This window comes from Pelophylax lessonae (assembly GCF_965119305.1).
Source record: "Pelophylax lessonae genome assembly, chromosome: 2".
NCBI classification, from domain to species: Eukaryota; Metazoa; Chordata; class Amphibia; order Anura; family Ranidae; genus Pelophylax; species Pelophylax lessonae.
In genome coordinates this window covers 465,007,847-465,030,168 of record NC_138769.1, presented here as the reverse complement: position 1 = coordinate 465,030,168, position 22,322 = coordinate 465,007,847, and the positions used below count along the sequence as shown (strand labels likewise).

Genomic DNA, 22,322 nt, shown 5'->3' with positions numbered 1-22,322 from the left:
ACTAACTAAGGGAAAGATTTTTGTCATTTTTGTTGTTTTTTTTTAACGCGTAATGGCGGCGATCTGCGATTTTTTTTGCGGTACTGCGACATTGTGGCGGACAGATTGGACCCTTGACTGACATTTTTGACACTTTTGGGGTTACCAGTGACATTACTACAGTAATCAGTGCTATACATATGCACTGTTACTGTAAAATGACACTGGCAGTGAAGGGGTTAACTTTTTTCGAGAGGGAGGGGTTATGATTCTAACTGTGATTGGCTGTGGCTTGAGGTGTATGAACGGTCCTACATAGACTTGTTTACAGTGATCAACGGTCCTACATAGACTTGTTTACATTAGCCGCCTGCCTTTCTCCTGCTCTAACGGACGATCGCGAGTGACCAGCGGACATCGGGTCCGCCGGTCACAAGCGCGGGGGGGTCCGTGACCGCGCAGGAGTGCGCCTCCGGCAGCGCGCGCTCTCTCCCTAGACCCTCACAGGCTAGTGACGTAGCCCTACGTCGCTTTGCCTGTGAGGGGCTAACTGCCGACATAAATCGTCGTGCGGCGGTCGGCAAGTGGTTAATATAGACCAGTAGTATTGTTCCTATTTTTTTCTTTTTCTCTAACAAGCAAACATTTTACCAATTTGCATTTGTATAATTGAATTAATTTCATAGTGTCACATTAAAATATACACAGAACTGTGAAAAATATGTATTTATTATAATAAAAGTTGTGATTTGTATATGCAGTAAATTCTAATAGTTTTAATATGATTATATCTATTATGTATGTAGGCTGTTTATTATATATAATGTATATACTGTCAGCAAATACTGCTTATAGTTTAGCTATTTGATTAATAAGGTTTTACATTGCACTCAGAATACTTAAACAAATGATCCCTGAAACTGTATTTTTTTTACTCAAAAAGTTAAGCAGCAAACATTTTATTTACGGTCATACATTCCCTAGCACTACTGTTACTAATAACAAGAGATTAATATTACAGGTGCACATTTACAGCACACATACAAGCATTTACTTTTTTTTTTAACATGAATTCCTGGAAGAGCCCATATTAAGGCTATATCCACTAACAACATACAGTCATGGGAAAAATAGGCTTCACCCCATGGAAATTGTTGACTTTTTCAACCCTTTTGGAAAGGCAAACATTAGATCCTTAATCATGCAGAAACTACAGATAATGGTAATATACTTGAATAAAAACAGAAAAAGTATTACCTTTCAGTCACTTATTCAATAAAAATATTAACAGATGTAATTGTGCACTGTGGCAAAAGTACATATCACATTAAAAGTTGGTATTGCCCCCTTTAGCAGAAATTACTTCTTGTAGTCATTTTGTATATCTGCCCACCTATTTCCACACTGCAAGCTGTGATCACTTCTTCATGCAAAATTCGTTCAGTTGTAAAAATATGTTTTTGGGTTTCCTTGCATTAACAGCCTGTTTCAAAATCTTCACGCAAAACTTAAATGGGAATCAAATCGGGGGTTTGACAAGGCCAGTCCATAACCTTCTGTTTCTTCTTTTTGAGCTTTACCTTAGTTGGTTTGCTAGTGTGCTTAGGATTATTATCACATTGAAAGTTTAATTTGCGATTCAACTTGTGATTCAACTCAAGCACACTATGATATAATGCAAAATGTAAAGCTCATTGTTATGAGTTTTTTCTCCTGAAATACTGTTTATGATTTGTGGCAAACATGTCTATTGTTACTGTGACAAAGCAACTGAATCTTTGATTGACCATGTGCTCAATGGCAAATTGTAATTTTCCTCCAAATCCTTTTTGGACAACAAAGGATTTTTCTTGTCAAGCGGAATAAATGTGAATAACATAAAAGCAAAAAATATTCCAGTAGCGCAAGGATGGTGATAACCCCTCATCATCTATCAATCTGCAATCGTGACTGCTAATACACAATACAGTCTGAGTGCAGTCAGTACAAGCTCCACCAAGACAGAAGAAGTAGTTCCAATAGTCCACAATTGTTACACACTCCTGGGATGATTCATAACATGTGCAGATGTAATACTGGATCACCATGAACAGCCACCACCATGCTCAAAGGGGGGAGAAGCAATGCAAACTCACCGACTCCAATGGCTCAGTCATTCTCCTGACTGAACAAACGAGCCAAATGTAAAATACATCCACTAGGAGATCCAGGGTAGACACAGTAATGGGTGATCAGCTGAACTCAGCAGCCTATTTCCTCACCCCCCTGGCTGCCAGCTCCTCCACTCCTGCTCAAGAACTAGAGTGTAGATGTCCACTAGACCTGCATTATAAGTGATGATGTCAGCGGGGAGGGGGGGGGGTAGCCACACGACCGGTGAAGAGGAGCACCTTCAGGGGACTGGTTGTCCAGTGGGGAGGAAGCCTTGCAGCGGCTCCTTGTCTGTGTCATGGACAGCAGATGAGCCATTGAAGACTGAGCATACACTATTGGAGAGTCTTATACAGTGCGAGCACCAACAGGAGGGAGAGCACACACTCAGCAAGGCTTCCTCCCCACCAGACAACCATTCCCCTGAAGGTGCTCCTCTTCACCGGTCGTGTGTATACCCCCCCCCTCCCCGATGACATCATCACTTATAATTCAGGTCTAGTGGACCCACATTGAACGTCAGGATGTTAAGTGCACATCTACACTCTAGTTCTTGAGCAGGAGTGGAGGAGCTGGCAGCCAGCGGGGCGAGGAATAAGGCTGCTGAGTTCGGCTGATCACCCATTACTGTGTCTACCCTGGATCTCCTAGTGGATGTATTTTACATTTGGCTCGTTTGCTCAGTCAGGAGAGTGACTGAGCCATTGGAGTCGGTGAGTTTGCATTGCTTCTCCCCCGTTTGAGCACGACGGTGGCGGTTCATGGTGATCCAGCATTACATCTGCACATGTTATGAATCATCCCAGGAGTGTATAACAATTGTGGACTATTGGAACTACTTTTGCTGTCTTGGTGGAGCTTGTACTGACTGCACTTAGACTGTATTGTGTATTAGCAGTCACGATTGCAGATTGATAGATGATGAGGGGTTATCACCATCCTTGCGCTACTGGAATATTTTTTGCTTTTATGTTATTCAGATTTATTCCGCTTGACATGTTATTTATATAAGTAGCAGCATTGTATATTATACATTTTATTCATTATTTATTTATTGTAATAATCCTCACTGAGCGCTTGGAGTTGCTTGCTTGGGATATCGCGTTTGTGTGTAAGCATCTTTTATATATAAAGGATTTTTCTTATTTTTTTTTTATTTTAGTCAGAAAAAAAAGTTTTTATTATTCAGCCACAAAGTACAAACAACCAAATATCATACAAGCATGACTTATCAATGTGGTATATACAAGAATAAAAGCAGCACACAATAGGGATCATACACATGACATAATACTGAAATACGAAATCCAATACAAAGGCATTAATATATATATATATATATATATATATATATATATATATATATATATATATATATATATATAAGGGGAAACAAAAACAAGAAAAGAAACAAGCACAGGACATAAACTATAGAAAAACCAGCTTGATGCTGGAATTCTTTCAGTCCCCTGTTTTTTGCAAAGATTGTCTAATAAACTCTCCACACCTTCTAAGTAGGATATAACAATTTCTTTTTTTCATGCTTTCTTATGCAAATAATATTGTGATCTGCCGAGGTACCATTCCATGGAACATTTGTTCATTACAACTGTAGTAAACGATCCATAATTAACTGAGGGGGCGAGACCTGGTGTGTCAAGCCAGGCTTACCATAACGAATAGAACATATGGTGGGCACATCTATGTTGATATGTCAGCTTTTTTATGCAGAAGCATAGAATTAACTTGGTCAATCCAGTGGTTAATTGTGGGTGGCGTGAGGGGACAACCAAAGTCTGGCAATCTGTTTACGAGCTATGTATAAGAGCCTTATCACTGTAATGTGAAGATGGGAGAAATACCTCCTCATCAACCGCTCCTAAAAGACCAACTACTGGATCCATTGGTACTTTAAATTAAATGATAGTAGAAATGCTATTCATAACCTCATTCCAATACCTAAAAGGTTTAGGGCATCTCCATAGTAAGTCAACCAGATCCTCCTCATGTCTCCCACAGAGCAAAGGGGAGTTTCTCTGTGACCCCACTTAAATAATTGCACTGGTGTGCGATAAGATCTATGCAATATAAACAATTGAGACAGTTTATATGAGGTGAAGACAGAACTCAGCGGTATTTATTGCAAACATACGTCCCATACCCCACCTCTAAAATTACTTAGATTCTGCTCCCATTTATTTCTACGTAATAGCTGAGAAGAGGCTTGTGTAGTAGAAGACAAGGCTGTATAAATTTTGGAAATCATACCTTTTTATTACTCTCTAACATCACCTCTCCCATCAGAGCATGCTCCACCAGTGTCATAGTAGAGTTTCGGGTCTAAGCCTGCAAAGCATGCCTTAATTGGAGATAACGGTAGAACTGCTGTCTAGGCAGAGAAAATTCTCCCTGTAATTACAGAAAGGACTAATATAATTTGAGAGTATAATTGCAAGATATATCTTATTCCTTTAGACTCCCAGATTTGAGAACCTTCTAACTTGAGTAACTCTCCATAAGAAGGGTTATGCCACAAAGGGGTCTCCCTGAGGTAACCAACAATTCTCAATTGTTTCTTGATTGTGGATCATACTATATTCATCAGCACAAATGTAGGACCATCCTGCATAATGGTAAAAAAAACCTCTCTAAGTGTGATAGGAGGATTGTTTCTGAAAAATTACCCAGAAGAAGACTGCCTATTGCATTCTCTGGATCTGGAATCCCCCATCCCCCAAAGTGTTGAAGTTGAGATGCTAAGAATTTTTCTTATTACACCTCTCATCCAGGTTGAATTGGTGCAATCTCTTTCTGGTTGTAGCTGCATACTTTTGACCTCAGCTGTTGCAACTGTTGAACACCCCTCAATTAAATTGTGGGGTTCGCTGAGACTTTTTTTTAGTATTAAACAGTTAGCTCTTGGGTTAAAATTGCAGAGACAAAAAGTCCTGGGGAAATTAGCAGTTGTTTTAAATCTAGATTGCCTCTCAGGGGATCAGGAAGGAATTTTTTCCCCTGCTGGAGCAAATTGGATCATGCTTTGCTGGGGTTTTTCGCCTTCCTCTGTGGCATAGGATTGTGTATATGAGATTGTATGTTTTTTTTTTTTTTTTTAATTGGTTGAAATAGATGGACTCTTTTTTCAACCTGACTATCTATGTAACTATGTACACCGCCTGAGGATTATTTTTTCTACAATGGAATGATTTAAAATAATTTGACAATCTTTTTAAATCCCTTGCCAGACTCAAAGGTATCCACAAATTTCTTTCTCTTAAGCTTCATCCACATTGGCACTCCTGTATTTAGCTTTTCAAAATACAGGAGAAGTCATCTGGGAAGTATGTACAATTTTCATTTTCATTTTCATACCCCTCAAATCACTTTTTCCCGCATTTAGAGATTCCTGTTTTAACCACTTAAGCCCTGGAGGATTTGGCTGCTCAAAGACCAGGACCTCTTTTGCGATGCGGCACTGCGTGATTTTAACGGACAATTGCGCAGTCCTGCGACACTGTACCCAAATGAAATTGGCGTCCTTTTTTCCCCACAAACAGAGCTTTCTTTTGGTGGTATTTGATCACCTGTGCGATTTTTACTTTTTGCGCTATAAACAAAAAAAGAGCGACAATTTTGAAAAAATAACAAGATTTTTCAGATTTTTTATATGAAATTCTCAAAAAAAAAAAAATGTAAAAATCGAAATTTTTTTAACATTTTAGGCCAATTTGTTTTCTGCTACATATTTTTGGTAAAAAAAATTGCAATAAGCGTATTTTGATTGGTTTGTGAAAAAGTTATTGCATTTACTAACTACGGGAAAGATTTATGTCATTTTTATTGTTTTTTTTTTTAACTAGAAATGGTGGCGATCTGCGATTTTTTGTGCTGGACTGCAACATTGTGGTGGACAGATCGGACCCTTGACTGACATTTTTGACACTTTTGGCGGTACCAGTTACATTATTACAGTAATCAGTGCTATCAATATGCACGGTTACTGTAAAAATTACACTGGCAGGGAAGGGGTTAACTTTATTAGTGATCAAGGGGTTAAGTGTGTCCCTAGGGGCGTGATTCTAACTGCCAAGGGGCGTGGCTTGTTAGATTATAATAGAGACATATGATCCTACATAGCAGGATCGCATAGCCTCTGTCATGATCTAAGGGAGAATGACAGACGGCTGTGTATATCAGCTGTCTGCCTTTCTCCCTCTCCTGCGGGAGATTGCGAGTGACCGGTGGACATCGGAGCCGCCGGTCACTCGTGCGGGGATGTCAGGGAATGAGCGGGGGCGGGAGCGCGCCTCCGGTGGCGCGTGCTTGCCCCCTGGAGGCTCGTGGGCGAGTGACGTACCCCTACGTCACTTTGCCCAGGAGGGGCTGACCGCAGGCCGTATATAATCGTGCGGCGGTCGACAAGTGGTTAAAGCAGGTTTCGCCATATTTAGTTGTGTTTACACACATTTATATGAGTCTAGCTGTGTCTAGAGTCTCAATCAGATTCCCAGATGCACAAAATTCTTTGTTTTTTAATTGCAACTAAACCGACTGCACCTTAACAGGTAAATGTACAGTGTAAATGGCACCGTTCATTTTGTTAAGCGCTGCACAAACTATTGGCACTATATACATCCTGTATAATAATAATAATAATAATAATAATAAATAAAAAATAATTTCATTAATTTCATGTGTTTAGAAATGTCTTCTAAATGCATATAAAATACATTTAAATTTTTTTTCTATTCTAAAAGCTTGTGGCAAAAAAACTCATCTTCAAATGACTCATCTAATTAAATACTTCGGAGGGTCTTCTTTGCAAAATGTAGTTATTTTGTGGGTGTTTCTTCTATCCTGTCACTTAAGGGCCTTAATAAATGTGATAGATAGTTAGGAAATTAGATAAATGTTTATGCCTTTTGAAAGCCCGAAGATGCTGCTTGGATTTCTGGCCCCCCCTCTATGCATCTAGGCAGAGAAAAAGTCTGACACATATATGGTATCCCCATACTTAGGGGGGGGGGGGGTAGGACGTGTTTTCGTGTATAATTCTAAGTATGCCTATGCCACGAGAAAGACATTACCTGTTTAAATGACAACTTTGTGAAATAATTCATTTTCCAAAGAATTGTGGCAAAAAAATTACAAATTCAAAAAACTCAAAATACTTTTTACTAAATGCACTGGAGTGTCTATTTTCCAAAAGTGTGTTATTTCAGGGTGTTTGTACTATTCTGGCATTTTAAAGCCTCATGAAATTAGATAGCCAGAACATCAGGGTTGAATTTCTTTGGTAAAAAAATTTCTTTGGTTAAAAAAAAAGTATATTATTTAGTTTGTATGTTATAGAGTCCTCAATTTGCAGACTCTATAACATACAAACTAAATAATATCCTTTTTTATTTTTACCAAAGAAATGTAGTAAAATACATTTGGTATACATTTATGAATTGCCATGTTTTATAGCAGAAACTGCAGGAAATAAAAAATGTTTAGCCTTTTTTTCCTTGTATAGTAAAAAATAAAAACCTAGTAGTGATTAAACATCACCAAAATAAATCTCTATCTGTCTCAAAAAATGCTATAAAATTAATTTGGGTACAGTGTTGCATGGCTACTACAATGCATGGAGTAATTATCAGTCACATGCCTGTTCAAATGTGTTAAAAAGTCAACAATTTCAATGGGGTGTACTTATTTTTTCAGAGTGTATGTGTTGAGGGAGATTTACAACAACTGGATTACTCAGAATCTGGTGCAGCTGTGCATGGTAGCCAATAAGCTTTTAATTTCAGCTTGATCAATTAGGCTTTGGCAATAAAACCTGGAAGCTTTTATGTAAAACTGCACCAGATTTTGTACCTTCCAGTTTTAGTAAATCTCCCTCACTGTATGTATTAAATTGCAATTAACATAATCTGTAATGTATCAACTATATGATCACTTGGCGCTATTCACAGTTATCCCCCAAGCTGTACTTTAGTAAATGAATATTTTTCATAGGTCCTCCAAGAGATATGACTTTAAGATGGGAAGACGAGAAAATGGTCATTGGAAGTGCGTGGGAACCTTTTGGACAAGAATTCGAAGATTCTTGCTTTATTTTGGTTCTGCAGTTAAGAACAAGGAATACCACAGAATGGCTGGTAAGCATAATTTTTCACGGTTGACAGTAAAGATGAGCAGTTTGGATCGCTGGACGTTTGCTGAATCCAGTGCGCAATCCATGAACTCTGACCAAGGCACCCACACCCCATTGAAGTTTTAGGAGTTGAATCTTGTCATTTTTCTGGCTTTCTTTTAAGGCCACTGCCATGCAGGATATGCACTGCAAAAATAAAACATTTCAGTGGGCAACTGGTCCTTTAATACAGCTTAGGGGCAACATTAAAAATTCACAATTCCTTTAAACAACATTCTTGGGGGATTCCTTAAATCTTCACATGAAGGTGTAGACTTTTCTCTTTACAAAACTGACATTTAAACAAGATATATTTATCACTGCTAAATGACTGGTTATTCCCCAGCCTTACTGGATACTGGAATTACTCTTTAGCCCCCCTTGTTATTCATTTGTAAAAAAAATAATGGGAATGGAAAATAAATACACACAATTAATTTATTAAAACAAACAAAATAAAACCAAATAAATGTCTACAATGATAAATCCAACGTCAGTCTTATTGCCCACTGATGTAGATCAATCAGCAGTCACAATGAGTGATGCCCCGACAAGCCGCAGATGACTTGCAAAACAAAAATCTTTTCCCGCCAATACTCCTGTTGTAAATGACAGCTCCCTGGCTGATTGCTGAATGTCAGCAAACCAGCCAGGGATGCTGGCTGGTGTAATTGACCATATATTAGTAATGAAATTTCTCAGGATTACTGTTGGCTTGTTTTTAATGTAAAATTGGCTGGCGTGCAGTAAGCTATTAGTAGCTGTGGTGAACCACCTCTAAATAAATGCAGAATCCATAGATCCAGGCAGGTGGATGAACTGATAAATGTGAAAAGTAAGATGCGCTAGTCCTATGGTATGCAAGCAGCACTTAGAATTCCCTGAACCTTGGGGAAAAAATAAATGAAAAAAGTATACTAGTGCGCTAATTAAAATAAACATAGCATAAAGAAAATGCTAATAAGAGTAAATAAATGGATAAAAACAAAAGTTGGCATATATATGCTCTAAAAAGTGAATACACTCCAATCCCAGTTGATGCCTTCTGATGGGAAACGCGTCGGGTGGAGCAGCTGCATTGTCATCGCGCTCGGTCCGCACTGCAGGTGGCTGGGCTCTCCTGTCCTACCTTACGTTTTTAAGCTGGAACCTTTCTTCTAATATGTAAGTGCAATTATTTTATTTGTTTAATAAAATAATTGAGGATAATGCACTATTGGCTACTTTATTTGCTTACATGCCATACATTGGGAGTCCGGCTTTATCTGTGAGAGGTTCAGGGTTATTGTTGGGGGCTGCTGGAAGTGTCTGGTGCATCCATCGAGGCTCCCGTCATCCCATCATAAGATATATATCTGCACTGATTTACATTGAGTCTGGTTAACAGCCATCCATCTATGTGATCACTGTGGAGTTGCATGCAACACCTGAGTTCATCAGCTGTGTTCATTCACTGCTCACCTTTTTACTGCAGCCGGATTCATTATGAACTTTTTCCTCACATTGTATACCTTTATTCACCATTGGACTTTGAGCACCATGTTTTGGTCATCACCTTTATGCTGATTTTTCACAGATTTTTTGTATTCACTGATTTTTTGTATTCACTTTTTAGAGAATACATATTCCAACTTTTGTTTGTCCATTTATTTACTCTTATTAGCATTTTCTTTATGCTATGTTTATTTCATTAGCGCACTAGTACACATTTTTCAGGTGGATGAACTGGCCAAAATTGCCCTTCTAGTTTTCCCATTCAGCAAACTGTGCACAACTTGGGTTCGACTCAAACCCAAACTCATCCCTAGTGGACAGATGACATTGGAGTGATAGATAATATAAACTTATTAGAAAAATTGACTTAAAGAGAATGTTTACATTTTAGGCTGACAAGGTAAAAGCCTAATATTTCTTTACGTCATGGCTAAGTTCCATCTCCCCCTGTCTATAAAAGGTGCTCTTGATGGTGAGCCTTTAGCCAAGTGAACATGGTAAAGCTACTGTTTGTTCACTTTGAAAACCCAATAATATGCAAGGAAAATTGCAGAGAGGATTTTTGTCTGCACATAATTGGATTATTGAAGTAAACCTACCTTATGACCCTATTCACTAAGCTAAAGTAAAGTCATCATTTACTCTACAGCCTTTACTGCTTTAGGTAATAAAACCCTCATAGCCATTACTTGGCTCTACTCTTGTAAATCAGCTCAGGTTTAATTTTTAGGATCCAAGCTCATAGTTTGCTGGCTGAGTAAGCCCTGGCTTCTATTATGTCCTGGATCCTTGTCCTGACAATTTCCGTTCCCATTGGAGCTGTGGGTGTTTTTGCCTGTCTTTTACTCATCTTTAAATGTTCCAGGAGTGAAGCAGCACAGCTAAGTCTAAGTGGGTGGGGGCCCTTTGCAGAGGCATAGTCACTTTCCCTGCATGGGCAAGGTGACAGTCTCTTTACATCACATTTGTATAATTTTTACAGCTAGTTACTGTATTGTGTCTTCAAAACTAAAATATCACATTTGGATCAAAATCATTGATATATTGCTTTATATGCATTATTATTTACATATCTCTTATGGTTTTTTTTTTCTTTCAAAGTATCTTGAGCATTATTAGGCAGCTCCCTGTTGTACCTTTTTATTAAAAAACTCTTCTCATACTCTCCTACCTTCCACACTCCTCTCCTGCACATACTGCCCACCATCATACCATCCACATTTCTCTCCCCTGTACGTAAGGCCTGCTGTTATACCCTCCTCAAACCTCTCCTGCACATACTGCGAGCCACCTTACCCTTCACACTCCTTCCCCTACTCAATAGATGCACACAGTGTGGCACAGGATCAAGCCTGCATGAGTACTCCCCAGCAAGTGGCTAGCTAGGGGGTACTTGAAGGCAGAAGGAGCCAGGAGCCCCGCCAGGGGACCCAGAAGAGGAGGATCGGCCTGCTATGTGCAAAACCATTGCACAAAGCAAGTAAGTATGATATGTTTATTTTTTTAAAAAGATCCTTTACAATCACTTTAAGTTCAATTGGCTGCCATGTGGTGTGAGGCAGTGGATTGCCGTGAATTACGCTGTGTGTGAAAAAAAAGTATTGTATGCAGTACTTTTTTTTCACAGCATATCACCGCAACACAGTGGTGTGAACAGGGCACACAGAGAACAAAGCATTTTGCCTTGTCATGTAGTTGGACTGCACTGGAATAGCCACCCGAAGCAGTCCCATTGCATCTGGTGTGAATGAACCCTAATACTGGGTTAGCAGCCATCTCATAATAGCTCCTTCCCTTGTATGCGTACATTGATTCTGTGACCATTGAAATATTTTCCTAATATTTGTCTGAAAAAACATCTCTTACTGTAGCTTCTGTGTAGTTCATGCTTTGTGCCTTTTCCACTTTGAGTCTCTTTGTTGTTTGCTGGGTATGCTATGTTCACTGTGAATGCTGTGCTCTGGTTCTGCAATCTCTTTACCCTCCAAGTTGTGTTTTGTGTATATTGTGTAGGCTCTGTACTCCATATGCTGTGTGACTAACGCAGTATATTTCAGTGCGTTAGTGCACGTTTAACACAGTATATTTCTGTGCGTTACTGCACATTTAACGTAGTATATTTCAGTGAATTACTTCACATTTAACACAGTATATTTCTGTGCGTTACTGGACCTGAAGTAGTATATTACAGTGCAATACAACGCAGTATATTTCAGTGCGTTAGTGCACGTGTAACACAATATATTTCAGTGTGTTATTGCACGGAAATATGCAGCAAATTTCAGTGCGTTACGTGCCATTTACCGCAGTATATTTCTGTGCATTAGTGCAGGTTTAAAGCAGTATATTTCTGTGCATTAGTGCACGTTTAATACAATATATTTGAGTGTATTACTGCAAGTTTAACGCAGTATATTTCAGTGCATTACTGCATGTTTAACACAGTATAATTCTGTGAGGTTACTGCACGTTTAACACATTATATTTCAGTGCATTACTGCATGTTTAATGCAGTATATTTCTGTGCGTTACATGCCATTTACCGCAGTATAATTCTGTGCGTTAGTGCACGTTTAACGCAGTATATTTTTGTGAATTAGCGCACAATTAATAAAATACATTTCAGTGCATTACTGCATGTTTAACACAGTATATTTCTGTGAGGTTACTGCACGTTTATCGTAGAATGTTTTTAGTGCGTTATGTGCCATTTAACGCAGTATATTTTAAGTGCATTAGTGCATGTTTAACACAGCAAATTTCTGTGCGGTAATGCGCGTTTAATGCAGTATATTTCAATGCATTACTGCGTGTTTAACGCAGTATATTTCTGTGCATTAGTGCGTGTTTAACATAGTATATTTCTGTGTGTTCATGCACGTTTAATGCAGTATATTTCTGTGTGTTAGTGCACATTTAACACAGTATATTTCAGTGCATTACTGCAAGTTTAACGCAGTATATTTCAGTGCATTACTGCATGTTTAACGCAGTATAATTCTGTGAGGTTACTGCACGTTTAACACATTATATTTCAGTGCATTACTGCACATTTAACGCAGTATATTTCTGTGCATTACATGCCATTTACCGCAGTATAATTCTGTGCGTTAGTGCATGTTTAACGCAGTATATTTTTGTGCATTAGTGCATGTTTAATACAATACATTTCAGTGCATTACTGCACGTTTAACACAGTATATTTAAGTGCGTTACATGCCGTGCTGTGAGGTTATTGCACGTTTATCGTAGTATATTTCAATGCATTACTGCGCATTTAACGCAGTATATTTCTGTGCATTAGTGCATGCTTAACACAGTATATTTCTGTGTGTTCATGCACATTTAATGCAGTATATTTCTGTGTGTTAGTGCACAATTAATGCAGTATATTTCTGTGCATTAGTGCATGTTTAATGCAGTATATTTCAGTGCGTTACTGCATTTTTAACACAGTATATTTCTGTGCATTAGTGCACGTTTAAGCAGTATATTGCTGTGCGTTAGTGGACGTTTAACGCAGTATATTTCTGTGCATTACTGCACGTTTAATACAGTATACTTCAGTGTAGAGATCGACCGATTATCGGCAAAGCTGATATATCAAGGGCCGATATGCACTTTCCCTGGTATATCAGAATCGGCCTATATATATATATATATATATATATATATATATATATATATATATATATATATAGGTATATATACCGATATATACCAATATTGACAATATTGTTGTGACGTCATTGCGTATGTTGTGCCATACGCCTCCGCACACTGGGCAGCTTCTGCGGCCTTCTTAGGTCACCTCTCTCAGCCTCGTTACAGTGTGTTTTACATGCCGTGGCCACACCGGAGTCTGCTCTGTATGCTGTGCACAGTCAGTCGGGACAGTGAGTGATCTTCTAGTTCTATCAAAGACCAGTCACAGACACAGTGCATGTTCTGTAACACAGCCGCCGCGGCCACCCACCACCCACAGCTGCCTGGTGCCAGCCAGCCAACCAGTGTCACACACCGACAGGCCTACCAGCCAGCCAGCCACAGGCCCTGCCTGACTGTACCTGACAGCCACCCGCCGGCCCTGGGCCTGTACCTGTCAGCCACCCACCACACAGGGTGCCAGCCAGCCACCAAAGGGTGCCAGCCAGCAAAGGGTGCCAGCCAGCCAGCCACCAAAGGGTGCCAGCCAGCCACCCACCACAGGGTGCCAGCCAGCCACCCACCCACCACAGGGTATCAGCCAGCCACCCACCCACCACAGGGTGCCATCCAGCCACCCACCCACCCACCACAGGGTGCCAGCCAGCCACCCACCCACCCGCCACAGGGTGCCAGCCAGCTGGCCATCCACCCACAACAGAGTTCCAGCCACCCACCCACCACAGGGTGCCAGCCAGCCACCCACCCACCACAGGGTGCCAGTCAGCCACCAAAGTCAGCTACCGGCTCTTTAGTAAGGATGGGCTGTGCCTTAATGGGGATGGTACAGCTCTTTTGGGGAGAAAGATGGCCACCAAGTTGGAAGGGAATTTAAACTAGGAGACGGGGGGAGGGCTCAAAAGTAGAGTCAGTCAGGAGGGAGCAAAGGACAGAAGGCAGTATTAGAGTCAGCAGTGACAGTAGTTCAATAACGTAAATTGGGGGGTCTGTGCAGGAAAACCTCAGACCAAACAGGAATAAAAATAATCACCATTCACTATCAACTTCAACAAAACTAAGAGGGGTATATGCAAATGCCAGGAGCCTAGCTAATAAAATGGATGAGTTGGAAATGTTAGTACATGAGGAGGACATAGACCTTGTGGGAATAACGGAAACTTGGTTGGACCCCTCACATGACTGGCTGGCCAGAATCCAAGGGTATTCAGTGTACCGGAAGGACAGGGTAGGAAAAAGAGGGAGAGGGGTATGTCTCTATGTCAAGAATAATGTAAGGGTGATAGAGAGGAGTGATGTTATGGAAGGGATGAGTATGGAGTTAGAATCCGTGTGGGTAGAACTCCATAGGGAAAAAGTAAAGGGAAAAGGAATTGTGGGGGTTTTCTATAGGCCACCCAACCAAAGGGAGGAGGTAGAGCTGGAATTTATATCACTGTTGGGTAAAGTGGAAAAACAAGGATCAGTCATCATATTAGGGGACTTCAATTATCTCAACATTGACTGGGAAGAGGGGACTAGTGATGGATGAACATCGGCCGGGGCGGTTCGCGAACGTCAGCTGCGAATTTTTTCAAAAGTCCGCGAACTGCGAGTTCGCGGCGGGCCCCATTGACTTAATGGGAGGCGAAATTTAAAAACCTTTAGGTCATATTTGCCGCCACAAAAGATGTACTAGCTGTGCACAAATAGTACCAGCACATGGACAATGTCATAACAGAAGTATTGCAATTGAAAAAGTTGCCCTTTTTTTTTTTTTTTTTTTTTACAGCAAAAAATTTTTTTTTTTTCATAAATCAGCCAGGACTGACAGCAGCCGGTAAATACATGTCTAATACATATAGGGTCCATTCACACATCTGTAAAATGGGTCCGCATCCATTCCACAATTTGGCGGAACCTTTACAGACCCATTGTTTTTCATTTCCAGTCTGAAAAATTAGGCATTCACAGGATAAAGAAGTAAGTGTCGGCCATTCCAGGCCCCAAAAATTAGCGTTTACCTGACAGCTAAGAACGTAGTATTCTGTGGCTGAAGGTACATTAGGCATTCACAGGTAACAGAAGTGAGTGTCAGCCAGTATTGGCCACGAAAATGAGCCCACATGGGTTTAACTGACAGCTACAAGTGTAGTATTCTGTGGCTGAAAGTACATTAGGCATTCACATGATACAGAAGTAAGTGTCGGCCATAAAAGGCCCCAAAAATGAGCCCACATGGGTTTAACTTACAGCAAAGAACTTAGTATTTGATGGCTAGAGGTACATTAGGCATTCACACAGTATACAGAAGTAAGTGTCACCCTGTATAGGCTCCAAAAATTAGCTCACGTGGTTTGAACTGACAGCAAAGAACGTAGTATATGATGGCTAGAGGTACATTAGGCATTCACACAGTATACAGAAGTAAGTGTCGGCCTGTATAGGCTGCAGAAATTAGCTTCCTTGGGTTTAACTGACAGCAAAGAACTTAGTTTTTGATGGCTAGAGGTACAGTAGGCATTCACAGTATACAGAAGTAAGTTTCGGCCTGTATAGGCTCCAAAAATTAGCTCACATGGGTTTAACTGACAGCAAAGAACATAGTATATGATGGCTAGAGGTACATTAGGCATTCACACAGTATACAGAAGTAAGTGTCGGCCTGTATAGGCTGCAAAAATTAGCTTCCATGGGTTGAACTGAAATCAAAGGACTTAGTATTTGAGGGCTAGAGGTACATTAGGCATTCACACAGTATACAGAAGTAAGTGTCGGCCTGTATAGGCTGCAAAAATTAGCTCACATGGGTTGAACTGACAGCAAAGAACGTAGTATATGATGGCTAGAGGTACATTAGGCATTCACACAGTATACAGAAGTAAGTGTCGGCCTGTATAGGCTCCGAAAATTAGCTCACATGGGTTGAACTGACAGCAAAGAACGTAGTATATGATGGCTAGAGGTACTGTACATTAGGCATTCACACAGTATACACAAGTAAGTGTCGGCCTGTATAGGCTGCCAAAAATTAGCTCACATGGGTTGAACTGACAGCAAAGAATGTAGTATTTGATGGCTAAAGGTACAGTAGGCATTCACAGTACACAGAACAGTAAGTGTTGGCCTGTATAGGCCCCAAAAATTAGCCATTCAATGGACATGAAATGCCTTTTATGCCGCTGTATTTAGCGACGACAAGGACCAGGAATTGTTGTGGGTGGATGGCGGTCTGGCAGATATTTGTGGCCTGTGATGAGGAATTTCAATGAAACATGGTCTACTGGTGGTCACATGTGTTGTATTTCTCAGAGATCCATGCCTCATTCATTTTTATAAATGTGAGGTAGTCTACAATGTCATGAGCTAGGCGAGTGCGCTTATCGGTCACGATCCCCCCTGCTGTGCTGAACGTCCTTTCGAACAGGACACTGGAAGGGGGCAAGCCAACAGTTCCATTGCAAATTGTGCAAGCTCTGGCCAGAGGTCAAGCCTGCCCACCCAGTAGTCCAGGGGTTCATCACTCCTCAGAGCGTCCACATCGGCCGTTAACCCGATGTAGTCGGACACCTGTCGGACACCTTTTTTTACGCTCCAACATTTGAGCCACAGAAGCCTGCCTTTTTCCAGAACAACGTGACGACGGCATCATGGAAGGTGGAGTGTTGGACAACTGTGAGGAGACAGGAGAAGGAAAAGAGGCTGGACGATGAGAGCATGGAGTGTGGCTTTGTGGGTTCTGACGGTGTTGCTCCCACTGGGCTTGGTGATGGGATTTCAGGTGCCTTCTTAAGGCGGTTGTCCCTAGGTAAGTGTTGGGCTTACCACGACTTATGCCTTGACTGCAAAGGCTGCAGATGGCAACACTGGTGTCAGCAACGGACACATTAAAAAAAGCCCACACTGCGGAGCCATGTGCCGGCGTCCTGGGAGCGCCAGATGTGACTGTACATGGTTGATGGCTCGCTCCTGATACATTTGCAGTCTGCTTTGTACCTCTTGTGCAATGCAAGTTCTGCCTGCCTCTCCTCCCTATCTGCCGGTCCGACAGTCCGCCAGTTCTACAAATAATTGGCCAGCAACTGTTGTCACTGTGTGTAGCACTGTTTACACAGCAAGAAGCCAAATTTTTGCAGGACTAAAATACAATCTTAGAAAATTATACTGTTAAATAACACCCCACTTCAATCTGTGGTATTGGGGGGGCCACAGGTTTATTACACCAGTTCTACAAATAATTGGCCAGTAACTGTTGTCACTGTGTGTAGCACTGTTTACACAGCAAGAGGCCAAATTTTTGCAGGACTAAAATACACTCTTAGAAAATTATACTGTTAAATAACACCCCACTTCAATCTGTGGTATTGGGGGGCCACAGGTTTATTACACCAGTTCTACAAATAATTGGCCAGTAACTGTTGTCACTGTGTGTAGCACTGTTTACACAGCAAGAGGCCAAATTTTTGCAGGACTAAAATACACTCTTAGAAAATTATACTGTTAAATAACACCCCACTTCAATATGTGGTATTGAGGGGGCATTGGTGTATCACACCAGTTCAAATATTTGGCCAGTGAGTTTGGTGCTGTGTGTACCAGACTTCACTCAGCAAACAAGGAAATATTGTTGCATGACACAAATACACTTGTAAAAGTTTACTCAGATAACACCCCACTTCAATATGTGGTATTGGGGGGCCATTGGTGTATCACACCAGTTCAAAAAATTGGCCAGTGAGTTTGGCACTGTGTGTACCAGACTTCACTCAGCAAACGAGGCAATATTGTTGCATGACACAAATACACTTGTAAAAGTTTACTCAGATAACACCCCACTTCAATATGTGGTATTGAGGGGGCCACAGGTTTATTACACCAGTTCTACAAATAATTGGCCAGTAACTGTTGTCACTGTGTGTAGCACTGTTTACACAGCAAGAGGCCCAATTTTTGCAGGACTAAAATACACTCTTAGAAAATTATACTGTTAAATAACACCCCACTTCAATCTGTGGTATTGGGGGCCACACACCAATTCTATAAAATAATTGGCCAGTAACTGTTGTCACTGTGTGTAGCACTGTTTACACAGCAAGAGGCCACATTTTTTCAGGACTAAAATACACTCTTAGAAAAATATACTGTTAAATAACAGCCCACTTCAATATGTGGTATTGAGGGGGCATTGGTGTATCACACCAGTTCAAAAATTTGGCCAGTGAGTTTGGCGCTGTGTGTACCAGACTTCACTCAGCAAATGAGGCAATATTGTTGCATGACACAAATACACTTGAAAAAGTTTACTCAGATAACACCCCACTTCAATATGTGGTATTGGGGGGGCAATGGTGTATCACACCAGTTCAAAAAATTGGCCAGTGAGTTTGGCGCTGTGTGTACCAGACTTCACTCAGCAAACTAGGCAATATTTTTGCATGACACAAATAAACATGTATAAGTATACTCAGATAACACCCCACTTCAATATGTGGTATTGGGGGGCAATTGGTCTATCACACCAGTTATAATACATTATAAGTGCTTTTGTCACTGTGTGTAGTGTTGCTGCTGAAACGCTCAGTCTCACCACCACACCTGTTGCAATGCTGCACAGTGCACAATAATACTACTAATCCACTATAATATGCTTTCTACAAAGTATATTATACCGTGGATTACCCCCCTCCCCCAACCCCCCCCCCCTTTTTAGTGCACTGCACAGCAATACCAAAAAATTTGCAGCCCTTTAAATTACTTTTGTGGACATTAACAGAGCGATTTGTGTCACTGATGATGATTTCTAACTGCCCCTACAGCAACCACTGGATACCTGCCCCTATACTAAAGAGACTGTAATAGACCCTATACCGATATTGCAGCACTTTAAATTACTTTTGTGGACATTAACAGAGCGATTTGTGTCACTGCAGATGACGATCTCTAACTGTCCCTACATTACAGACTGGATAACCTGTCCCTATACTGAAGAGAGACTGGACCTATACCGAAATACCAGCCCTGAAAAGGACTTTTGTGGACATTAACAAAGTGATTTGTGTCACTGCAGCCAATCTCTAACTGCCCCTAAAACAATCACTGGATACCTCTCCCTAAACTCAAAAGATACTAGTAGACCTACATTATACCGAAATACCAGCCCTGAAAAGGACTTTTGTGGATCTTCACAGCGCTATTTGTGTCTAGCAAACTCTCCCTCATGAGCACAGCAGACCTCTCCCTACACTGGCAAAAAGCGGAATGTGAAATGGCTGACAGCTCAGGTCTATTTATAGGGTAGGGGGACTGTCCATGTGCTGGAATGTTTCAATTGGCTGTCTTGTTCCACCTGACGGCTGTGTCATGGGTCAAAGTTCTCCCCAATATAAATGAATATGGCCGCCGCGAACGACGACATGTGTTTGCAAATTTGGCGGGTAGCGAACAAGCAAAATTTGCCTGCGAACCGACCGCCGGGGAACCGCAAGGCCATCTCTAGAGGGGACTACACACTCACAGAAGGCCTGTCTCTTCATGGAAACCTTACAGGACAACTACATGTCTTAGTTGGTGGATTCTCCTACTAGAGAAAATGCAGTGCTGGATCTATTGATCACTAATGACCCAAACCTAATCTCGGAGGTAGGAGTCCAGGACAACCTGGGTTCTAGCGATCACAGGATGATCACATTTAGCGTAAATAACAATATAACAAAGCAAGAGGGAAACATAAGTACCCTAAACTTCAGAAGGGCAAACTTTACCAAATTGTGCTCAATGATGGAAAGGGTAAACTGGGACCAAACCCTAGGAACACTGACCATGGAGGAAAAATGGGAATGCTTTAGGAACATATTAAACAAATGCATCTCGCAGTACATTCCTATAGGAAATACATTTAGAAGAGACAAAGCCAAACCTGGCTGGCTAAACCGTAATGTTAAAAAACGTATTAGGGGTAAAAAAATGGCCTTCCAGAAATATAAATCAGAGGGCATAGTATCGGCTTTCGAGCAATACAAGGAGGCAAATAAGAAAAGTAAATCCAAAATCAAAATGGCTAAAATCAAATTGAGAGACAAAGAGCGGAGGATAGTAAAAAGAACCCAAAGAAAAATATATCAACAGCAAAAAAACTAGGGCAGAGCATGTTGCACACATAATTAATGATTATGGGAGGATGGTTACAGAGGACACTGAAAAAGAAACCGTGCTGAATGCTTTTTTCTCCTCAGTCTTTACACAGGAAAAGGAGGGGTAACACTTACCATGACTGTATGGTTAGTAGTAATACACAGGACTTGCCGCTATGGCTAACAGAGGGTGAAATCAGGGAAAGGCTGAATAAAATTAACACAAATAAATCACCAGGCCCAGATGGCGTACATTCGAGAGTACTCAAAGAATTTAGTAAAACTATATCTAGACCACTGTTCCTGATCTTTGCTGACAGTATTATGACAGGAAATGTACCAGGGGATTGGAAGAAAGCTAACGTGATACCGATATTCAAAAAAGGGCAGAGGCATGTCCTGGGAAATTATAGGCCTGTCAGTCTGACATCGATATTATGTAAACTTCTGGAGGGGATGATAAGGGACTATATCGTAGAGTTTGCTAAAGACAACAACTTCATAAGCAGTAATCAGCACGGGTTTACAAATGGGCGTTCTTGTCAAACCAATCTCTTAAGATTCTACGAGGAGGTGAGCTGTGAGCTAGATAGGGGGAGACCAGTGGATGTGGTGTACCTGGATTTCGCTAAGGCGTTTGATACAGTTCCCCACAAGCGCTTAATTTATAAAATAAGGTCTGCAGGCATTGATCGCAAGGTTTGCTCTTGGATACGGAACTGGCCAAAAGGGTGTGTCCAAAGGGTGGTAATAAATAGCACATACTCAGACTGGTCTGGGGTCGTAAGTGGGGTCCCCCAAGGCTCAGTCCTGGGACCAACCTTGTTCAATTTATTCATAAACAGCATTGAGGATGGGATCAGTAGTTCTATATCAATTTTTGCAGATGACACAAAATTGGGCAGGGTAATAACTGCACAGCATGAAGCAGATATCCTACAGAATGACCTGAACAAAATAACAGAGTGGGCAACGGCATGGCAAATGAGGTTTAATGTGGAGAGGTGTAAGGTTTTGCACTTGGGGACTAAAAACATAAAAGCACAATACACTTTTAGGGGGGGGACCTTTAGGGGAATCAAAAATGGAGAAAGAACTGGGAGTAGAGGATAAACTAAGCAATAGCGTGCAATGTCAAGCGGCAGCTGCCAAAGCCAGCAGAATATTAGCATGCATAAAGAAAGGGATGTATTCCAGAGATAAAAACTATAATCCTACCACTTTATAAAACTCTGGTTCGACCGCATCTGGAGTATTCTGTCCAGTTCTGGTCGCCAGTCCTCAGGAGGGATGTGTTGGAGCTGGAGAGAGTACAGAGAAGGGCAACTAAACTAATTAGGGGATTGGAGATAATTAATTATGTAGAGCGTCTGCAATCGCTTGATTTATTCTCCCTGGAGAAGAGACTCCTGAGAGGGGACATGATAGCAATTTATAAATACCTCAATGGTGATCTCAGCATAGAAAAAAAGCTATTCAGTCTAAAGGATTGCATGAGGATTCGAGGGCATGCAATGCGATTAGAGGAGATGCGTTTTAACCTCAGGCAACGCAGGGGGTTCTTTACTGTTAGGGCTACAAGATTGTGGAATTCTCTACCACAAGAGGTAGTTTCTGTGGGAAGTATGGCTACTTTCATAAGGGGGTAGGAGAGATGATTACGGCCATACACACCACAGGTTGAACCGGGTGGACTATTGTCTTTATTCAACCTCAACTACTATGTAACTATGTGACAAAGG

The 22,322-nt window shown here is 41.0% G+C and overlaps 1 protein-coding gene across 1 annotated transcript in view; it reads left to right on the top strand.

Moving 5' to 3' along the window:
• LOC309545554 (cytokine receptor-like factor 2) overlaps positions 1 to 22,322 on the top strand; it is a 51,348-nt gene that overhangs the window by 10,988 nt on the left and 18,038 nt on the right. Inside the window, exon 2 of the mRNA XM_082244766.1 lies at positions 8,137 to 8,279. Within this exon, the coding sequence (XP_082100892.1) occupies positions 8,137 to 8,279 (143 nt within the window). The remainder of the gene's footprint in view (positions 1 to 8,136; positions 8,280 to 22,322) is intronic.